General features: G+C 47.5%; 1 protein-coding gene across 2 annotated transcripts in view; it reads left to right on the top strand.

The window, feature by feature from the left end:
* Positions 1–9,708, top strand: part of CNGB1 (cyclic nucleotide gated channel beta 1) — an 88,832-nt gene that overhangs the window by 68,703 nt on the left and 10,421 nt on the right. For both annotated transcript variants that reach the window (XM_025370577.1, XM_025370576.1), the window contains exons 28-31: positions 895–992; positions 1,087–1,170; positions 4,577–4,695; positions 4,948–5,094. In XM_025370577.1, the coding sequence (XP_025226362.1) occupies positions 895–992; positions 1,087–1,170; positions 4,577–4,695; positions 4,948–5,094 (448 nt within the window). The remainder of the gene's footprint in view (positions 1–894; positions 993–1,086; positions 1,171–4,576; positions 4,696–4,947; positions 5,095–9,708) is intronic.

Here is a 9,708-nt window from a genome sequence, read left to right as displayed (position 1 = left end):
CGGGTGGATTGCTTGAGCCCAGGAGTTTTTAGACCAACTTGAGGAACATAGTGAGACCTTATTTCTAAAAGAAAAATAATTTTTTTAGCTTCTCAGGGTTCAAAGTATTAAAAACATTTTATTTTAATAAAAGCTAAAAACTAAGATAATCTTTATAAAACACTCTATTAAAAAGTGCCTGGTTTGGCTGGGTGTGGTGGCTCACTCCTATAATCCAGCACTTTGGGAGGCTCAGGTGGATGGATCACCTGAGGTCAGGAGTTGGAGACCAGCCTGGCCAACCTGGCGAAACCCCGTTTCTACTAAAAATACAAAAAATTAGCCAGCCTGGTGGTGGGCACCTGTAGTCTCAGCAACTTGGGAGGCTGAGGCAGGAGAATTGCTTGAACTAGGGAGGTGGAGGTTGTAGTGAACTGAGATCATGCCACTGTACTCCAGCCTGGGCGACAGAGAGAGACTCTGTCTTAAAAAAAAAAAAAAAAAAGGTGCCTGGCTCACTGGCTCATAGAAGTGCTCCAGAGACTTTAGTTCTTGCTGATGTTGTCCTTACAGGGCACTGGGAACACAGGTGACCGATAATTGCAACAGTGCAGGGGCTACTAACATAGTAACTGAGTGGGGGATGTCAAGGGAAGGCTTCCAGGAGGAGGTGACATTAGTGCTGGGTTCTGAAGAATGAGTAGGCGTTTGGGAAATGCACAGGGGTGCTCCTGGCAGAAGAAACAGTATTGGCAAAGGCTGGAGTTGAGAGAGGGCGCTCTACAAATCTAGAGTGGTTCCTTACGGCAGGGCAACGGTGTGCTCTGATAAGCCGGTAGGTGGGCACTTGGCCCGTATGTGTGCCTGGGGTGGGGCCTGGCCTTGCCTCTAACCCTTGCCAGGCCTTGTTCACAGATGAGTCAGAGCTGATGGTGCAGCTTCCAGACAAGATGCGGCTGGACCTCGCCATCGACGTGAACTACAACATCGTTAGCAAAGTCGCACTCTTTCAGGTACACCCTTTGGTGCCCTCACCCTCAGGGCTGTGGGAGGCTCCAAACCCAATCTTCACTAAATAGCGTTCCTTTCCCTTCCTCACTGGGACAGGGCTGTGACCGGCAGATGATCTTTGACATGCTGAAGAGGCTTCGCTCTGTTGTCTACCTGCCCAATGACTATGTGTGCAAGAAGGTGAGCTGGCCCGGCAGCCACTGCTGGATCTGGGGTTCACGATCCCCCTGGCTTTCAAGGAGCTGAGCTGGAGGGGAACCTGCCAGCCCAGGGCAGAGTGAGATTGTTGGGGAGGGAGAGGAGTGTCTGCGGCTTTGTGCTGCAGTGACCTGACCAGATCCAAGAGCAGGAGCGGATTAGGAGGCTTTGCCAGTTCTATGCAATCAGCACACATGTGCCTCTGGCTTTGCAAAGCATTTCCTCAGCTCCATTGACACAGGACCATGGGGTCCAGGACAAAGACCCCCGCGCCCTACAGAAAGAGAAGCTGCGGAGCCTGAAGAGGGGCAGGGCCTTGACTGTGTAGCTGGAACTGCTTCTGCGGTCTCCGTCTTCCCATCAGGAAAATGGGGCAGGAGAAGGGGTGGGCTTAGGTCAGAGGTTGCAAACTGGTGGCCTTTGGGTAAGATCCAGCACACAGGTATTCTGTGGGTTTTTTTTTTCTTTCTAATTTTAAGAAAATGTAGAATTGGTCCCCAACCTTTAAAAATTTGAAGATTTCATATAAAAATTCAGATTTCTGGCTGAAAAGAGACAATCTGCCAGCACTGGATCCACTTCCCAAATGGCAAGAGCCAGCTGGGGTGGAGGAAAGGTTGCCCCAAAGGGGGACATTGTGTCCCTTCCTGATGCCACAGCTCCCACCGCTCCCCACTGCCCCACCCTAGAACCCCCTCCCTGCTCAGCTTCACCCTCTGATCCCAGAAAACGTCTGGGGTTGAATCCTGGGGTCTAACAATGTTTAGAGCCCTTTCTGCTCCCTGTCCTTGGGGTTCAAGGTGAGATCAAGATACTTGGTGAGTGAGGGGAGGGATCAGGAACCCAGGTTTCAGTCCTCTTGCCCAGAGCTGTTAATAAGCCTGGGTGTGCGTACAGGGGGGAAAACATTACCCAAGCAGGCTCTGCAAGACTTGGGCACCCCTGTCCCCAAGAAAGTCCCTGTCTCCAGGTTATATGCTGTGCAGCAGTGAAATTTCTGGAAGCAGAGAGCCAGGGTGAAGAGGGGAAAAGGATGCTTCAGAGGGCTGAGGATTTAAAGCTGCAACCTTAGGGGCCAAGAGGGGTCTGGGAACAATAGAGTGACTTGCCTGACATTGGAGTCACTTTCTGGCTGTGCAGCCTTGGGCAAGTGGCTTGCCCTCTCTGAGTCCTGCTCATCTCGTGGATAAAGTGGGGGATGTTGATAGTACCTCCCTCATGGGGTGGTTGTGAGGGCTGAATAAGATGTGCATACAGAGCTTAACACTGTGCCTGCCACACAGCAGGTGCCAGTGCTGTTACTGTTATCTTCGTGGGTGATGCAGAGTTTGCTTCAAATGAGAAAAAGTGAATCTAAAGTCTGTGATTGCAAATTAAATTGAGCACTTGGTGAGCACGTGTGAAGGGCGCCCTCTGCTGTCTGGTTTTGCTCTGCAGCGATCTCTCTGAGACACCCTGGGCGCTGGTTAGTGAGGTGAAGGTCCCCTCACCCTTTCACTCTTGTCAAACTAAACAGAAACAGGGAGGCAAACCTCTCTTCCTTTTTGTTAAGGAGGTCATGCATGTGTGAAATGCGCAGGAATTTTCTGTCAAATAAGTCAAAAGTGTGACAGTTACTGCCCTTGGTCACTTCCCGGACCCCTTATTTATTTATTTATTTGTTTGTTTATTTGAGACCAAGTCCCACTCTTTCACCCAGGGTGGAGTGCAGTGGCACTGTCTCAGCTCACTGCAACTTCCACCTCCCGGGTTCAAGCAATTCTCCTACCTCAGCCTCCCAAGTAGCTGGGATTACAGGCATGTGCCACCACACCCGGCTCATTTTTTTAGTTTTAGTAAACACAGGGTTTCACCATGTTGGCCAGGCTGGTTTCGAACTCCTGACTTCAGGTGATGTGCCCACCTCGGCCTCCCAAAGTGCTGGGATTACAGGTGTGAGCCACCGCACCCGGTCCCCTTTTTAATTATTATTATTATTATTTTCTATAGACCTCCTCTTCCCCTTTTAAACACATGTGACTCACAGGTAGCTGGCCAGGACAAGGCCCGTGAAGGCATGAGGATTGGAAGGCGCGTGGCAGACTAGGTGTTTCTAATTATAGTCCAAAGCAAGCTATTCATTCATGCATGCATTTGGTTTGTCTTGGGATTAAGGCCATTGTATGCATTTGCCAGGCTGCCACGGGACACTGCACAACACCACAAGCTGGGTGGCCTCTCTCCTCGGCTTGTAGGTGGCCATCTCGGTTTTTTTGTGTGTGTGCTCCTCACATCCTCTTGTCTCTATGCCTGTCTTTGTGTCCACATTTCCATTAGGACACCAGTCCTATTGGATTAGGTCTAGAAGGACCTTATCTTTAGGAATTACATCTTGCAATGACCCTATTCCCAAATAAGGTCACATGCTGAGACGCTGGGGATGAGGATTTCAACATAGAATTTAGGAGGGGTACAGAATTCAACCCACAACAACCATGAACTCTGGAACCAGATTGTCTGGGTGCAGATCCCAGCTCTTGGGCAAAGAGTGCTCTCACCTCCGAGGGTTGTTGAGGTTAAGTAGTACACCGCATAAAGCAATCTGGGGCTGGGCATGGTGGCTCACGCCTGTAATCCCAGCACTTTGGGAGGCTAAGGCAGGCAGATCACTTGAGGCCAGGAGTTCGAGACCAGCCTGGCCAACGTGGCAAAACCCTGTCTCTACTAAAAAATACAAAAATTAGCCGGGCGCGGTGGCACATGCCTGTAATCTCAGCTACTTGGGAGGCCGAAGTATGATGCCTGTAATCACAGCTAGTTGGGAGGCTGAAGCACGAGAATTGCTTGAACCCAGGAGGCGGAGGTTGCAGTGAGCTGAGATCATGCCACTGCGCTCCAACCTGGGCGACAGAGAGATTCCATCTCAGAAAAAAAAAAAAGGCAATTTGAATACTATCATTATTGTTATTCCCATTCCTGTTGCAGTTAGCAAATGCTTCCTGAGCCCCTGAAATATGCCAGGTGTAGATATCATTTGATGGTGGGAACTGCTATCTGATTTACCCTGCCTCCATCAGTGAGTCTAACTGGAAATGTGCAGAATTCCGTTATACCTGCACCTCCCAGGTTAGCTGGCACTTCCTATTCCAGGACATCACTAACTCCCCCACTGCAACCCTATCAGTTATGCAGGACATAGGGTAGTCACTCCTCCAAGTCTACAGATGAGGAGACTGAGGCCCAAGCGGGAAGTGACTGCCCCCATACAACACGCCAAGTTGTGGTGGCAGGGCTGGACACCAGTGCCTAGGTTCCTCCTTGCGGGACCTCCAGCCTCTGGATCCAACCCTGGCTCTTCTCTGGTGACATTGGAGGATGAACAGAGGGACTTGTCCCTTTTCTGTTTCAGGGGGAGATCGGCCGTGAGATGTACATCATCCAGGCAGGGCAAGTGCAGGTCTTGGGCGGCCCTGATGGGAAATCTGTGCTGGTGACGCTGAAAGCTGGATCTGTGTTTGGAGAAATAAGGTCAGAGGCAGCTGGGGTAAAGTGAGGGGCCTGTGGCAAGCGCTGGGAAAGGAGGCGGCCAGCGGGCAGTGAGAGTGTCTATGGCTTGGCAGATGCAGCACTGGCACCTGCTGATGTATGCGGGGATGGGGGTGGGGGAAGGCTCTCATCTGTATGGGGCCACCACTGTGCTCCACACATGGGAAAGAAAGATCTGAATGTGACCAAAACCACAGTCTCTGAAGGGTCTCCTTCCTCCCTTTTCTGCCCCAGCTTGCTGGCTGTTGGGGGTGGGAACCGGCGCACGGCCAACGTGGTGGCCCATGGGTTTACCAACCTCTTCATCCTGGATAAGAAGGACCTGAATGAGATTTTGGTGCATTATCCTGAGTCTCAGAAGTTACTCCGGAAGAAAGCCAGGTATGTAACTTTTCTTTCATTTAATAGAAAATTGCTAAGGACAATGAATTTCTCTTACGTAACCACAGTACCTTTATTTTTTATTTATTTATTTTTTGAGATGACATCTTGCTCTGTCACCCAGGCTGGAGTACACTGGAGTGATGATGACTCACTACAGCCTCAACCTCCTGGGTTCAAATGATCCTCCTGCCTCAGCTTCCCATGTAGCTGGGACTATAGGCACATACCACCATGCCCTGCTAATTTTTAAAATTTTTTCTAGAGCTGGGGTCTCACTATATTGCCCAGGCTGGTATCAAACTCCTGGGCTCACATGATCTGCTCTGACCTCCCAAAGTGCTGGGATTACAGGTGTGAGCCACTGCGCCATTAAAATAAGGAAATTTCGTATTGAAACAACACTATTATCTCATTCATAATCCATCTTCAGATTTTGCTAATTCTTCAAGAATATCCTTTGTACCTTTTCTTCTTTTCCATGCCTGAATCAAGTCTAGGATCACATATTGTAATTAAGGTGCAGAGTATTCTTAGTCTTCCTTGATCTGGGATAGTTCTTCAGGCTTTTCCAACCTTTAGTGACTTGGATGTCTTTTGAGCATACAGGCCAGTTATTTTTTATTTGTTTATTTATTTTTTTTGAGACAGAGTCTTGCTCTGTTGCCCAGGCTGGAGTGCCGTGGCACAATCTCAGCTCAGTGTAACCTCTGCCTCCTGGATTCAAGCAATTCTCCTGCCTCAGCCTCCTGAGTAGCTGGGATTACAGGCACGCGCCACCACGCCTGGCTGATTTTTGTATTTTTAGTAGAGACGGGGTTTCACCATGTTGGTCAGGCTGGTCTCAAACTCCTGACCTCGTGATCCACCCACCTCAGCCTCCCAAAGTGCTGTGATTACAGGCGTGAGCCACCGCACCTGGCCCATACAGGCCAGTTATTTTATAGAATGCCCCTCAGTTGGGGTTTGTCTGATGGTTTTCTCGTGATTACCGTTAGAGTCTGCATTTTTGGCAGGAAGAACTCGGAAGTGATGTCGCTTCTGCAGCAAATGTATTGAGAGGCACATGATGCCGATTACTCCCAATATCGATTATTTTCACTTTGATTACTTGGTTAAGGTTTCTGTACTATGAACCTATTTTCCCTTAAACCTAATTCCTAAGTAATTAGTGGGGAGTCACCTTCAGACTATGAGGATATCCTGTTCCCCATCAAACTTTTACCCACCACTTTTAGCATCCTTTGATGGTTCCTGTCTATGATAGTTACAAAGAGATTGCTATGATAGTTGTAAAATGGTAATTTTGTAACTCCACTCCTTCCTTGATTATTAACTCGCGGTCAGCTGTATGGAAGGGCTTTTTCTTCTCTCCCACTTGTTTATTCATTTCTCAACGTATATCGGCATGGATTCACTTGATTCCATGAACACTCTGTTAACAATTATTATTTTGATGCTCAAATTGGTCCAATTTGGCCCTGGGCACTTTTTCAAGGTGGCTCATTTGTGACCTTTGTGATATCCCTGTCATATTTGAGCACTTCCTTGCTTACTCAAGTAACAGTAAGCCACAACCAGATGCCCTGGTTCATCTTGTACATCCCTTGTGGTATCCTGGAAATGGCAGTTTTCTCCAAGGAGCCTTGATTCCTTTTACTGCGGGATAGTTTTTAGAAACCAAGATCTGAGTCGTAGGAGCACTCATTGCTACTGGAGTGCTACAGGCCTCTGCAGCAGACGGAACCAAGAAACACACCCACGTACACACCAGGATGTGTAAATACAAATGTATTTATATAAAATACATATATAATATCTATATGTAAAATACACACACACATATACATATATATGCCAACATCAATTTTTCTATTTTTCTACTGATTGATCTATCTATAAAACAATTTCAATCCAGCACCACAGAATTAATTATTTTTTAATTTTAATTTAATTTAATTTTTTGAGACAGAGTTTCACTCTTGTCACCCAGGCTGGAGTGCAGTGGCAGTGGCACCATCTCAGCTCATTGCAACCTCTGCTGGGATTAAAGGCATGTGCCACCACACCTGCCTAATTTTTGTATTTTCAGCAGAGATGGGGTTTCACCATGTTGGCTAGACTGGTCTCGAATTCCTGACCTCAGGTGATCTGCCTGCGTCAGCCTCCCAAAGTTGCTGAGATTATAGGTGTGAGCCACCGTGCCCTGCTACTACATATTAGAATTCATTCTAATATTCTCCCTTTTCATACTTGTAAATCTCTTCTCCAACACTGAGCAGTACAGAGAAGTTCATTTCAGAATTTCCAGCCCACGTCACTGTAAAAACAAAGAGTAAGGCTTCTAGGTAGAGTTCAGTACTGGATGCAGCTCTTCCGTCTTTAGCCTGAGTATATATGATGTAAGTGTTATGTTCAAAGTTATCTGGAGTCCTTCTCTTCCTCCCCCACCCTTTAATGTGGTTACTTTATTCATCTGAAATACAGGTAGGTTCACTTATTTCAGTTTACATTCCATTTAGGGCTCCTGCCACCCTGATCTTTGTTGACTTTTTTTTGTTTTAAGTATGTAGAACATTAACATGTTCCTGAAGGTCAGCACTCTGCAAAATGGGGCACTCAGAAAAGCGTCCCAACTCTCCCTGTCCCCTTGCCCTCTGACTGCAACCCCCATTATTACGTGATTCGTTGCATCAATTTCTGCCTTTTCTTTCCTCTGCTTACTTTTGCAAAAATAGACAGATCCACAAACATTTTCTTTTTTCTTTTTTGAGATCAAGTCTCGTTCTGTAGCCCAGGCTGGAGTGCAGTGGTTTGATCTTGGCTCACTGCAACCTCCACCTCCCAGATTTCAAGCGATTCTCCTGCCTCAGCCTCCTGAGTAGCTGGGATTACAGGCATCCACCACCATGCCTGGCTAATTTTTGTATTTTTAGTAGAGATGGAGTTTTGCCATGTTGTCCAGGCTTGTCTCGAACTCCTGACCTCAGGTGATCTGCCTGCCTCTGCCTCCCAAAATTCTGGCATTACAAGTGTGAGCCATCACGCCCAGCCCAAACATTTTCTTATTTCTTCTTTCTTACTCAAAATGTGGCATGCTGTAGATTCTTGTTGTACTTTACTTTGTTTCCACATGACGACCAAACCCAGAAATCATCGTCTATCAGTGCAGAGTCAGTTTCCTCATTCCTTTCCACAGTGGCAGAACATTCCTGTAAATCGGCATTTAGGGTATTTCCAAAATTTTGCAATTACAAACAGTGGTGCAATGAATAACTGTGTGCATCTGTATTTTGCATTGTTGGGGAACACGTCATTCTTTTTAGAAAAGCCAGTTTTTGTTTTCAAACCCTTAAGATCAGGTTTCAAATTGAGCAACAGGCATCGTGGTGTGGCAGGAACCCCACAATAGGTGTGGGATGCTGGCGGGGCTCAGGTCCCTTCCATGTGAGGTGCTGGCTGTGTGACTTTGAGGAAGTTGTTTAACTTTTCTGGTCTCAGTTGTCTCCTATGTAAAATAAAGGTCATAACCCCTACTTTGCTGCTGTAATTTTTTTTTTTTTTTTGAGATGGACTCTTGCTCTGTTGCCCAGGCTGGAGTGCAGTGGCACAATCCTGGCTCACCGTAACCTCCGCCTTCTGGGTTTAAGCGATTCGATTCTCCTGCCTCAGCCTCCCCAGTAGCTGGGACTACAGGCATGTGCCACCACACCCGGCTAATTTTTGTATTTTAAGTAGAAACGGGGTTTCACCATGTTGACCAGGCTGGTCTGGGACTCCTGACCTCAGGTGATCCGCCCGCCTCGGCCTCCCAAAGTGCTGAGATTACAGGTGTGAGCCACTGTGCTTGGCCTGCTGCTGTGAAAATCAAATAGTGTGCGGGAACGTCTCCGGTGGGGTGCCTGTCATGTCAGAGAGCTCAGTGCATGTTAATAACGATCACTTCAGGCCAGGTGCAGTGGCGCATGATTGTAATCGCAGCACTTTAGGAGGCTGAGGCGGGAGGATCACTTCAGCCCAGAAATTTAAGGTTAAAGTGAATTATGATCGTGCCACTGCACTCCAGCCTGGGTGACAGAGCAAGACCTTGTCTCTAAAATAAATAAGCAATTGTTCCTCTGTAGCCATCAAATTCACCTTATAATTTTTCAATTGGCTAAAACCTTTTTAATCCACATATCTGGGTTTTCCTCCTTGTCTTATATCACATACTCTTATCTTCCCCTTCATTCTATACAATGACACCAGAAATAAACTGCACAGAGAGTTGCCATAATAAAGGGAAGAAACTCACCAGCATCCATTCCTACAGCACAGTGATGTATCGAGTACACAGTGCTGAGTTCTGGGGACACAGCAAGGACCAAACAAAACTCACATTCTAGTCAGGGAACCAACAATGGAATGATGAGTGATGATATGATGTGTCTGGCTATGAGGAAACAAAGCCACGGGAGGAGCGGGAAGTGACGGAGTGTTGCCTGAGATAAGCTGGTTGGGGAAGCTGCTCTGAGCAGGTGGCATTTCAACAAGACCTGTACAAAGCAAAGGAGTGAGCTGGCGGACTGATGGCTGGGAACAGCATTCTGGGCAGAGGGAACAGCATGTGCAGAG

The sequence above is a fragment of the Theropithecus gelada genome, chromosome 20 (genome assembly GCF_003255815.1).
Source record: "Theropithecus gelada isolate Dixy chromosome 20, Tgel_1.0, whole genome shotgun sequence".
In the NCBI taxonomy this organism is placed as follows: Eukaryota; Metazoa; Chordata; class Mammalia; order Primates; family Cercopithecidae; genus Theropithecus; species Theropithecus gelada.
The sequence above is the reverse complement of the archived record's forward strand: the minus strand, read 5'-3'. Positions and strand labels throughout refer to the sequence as shown.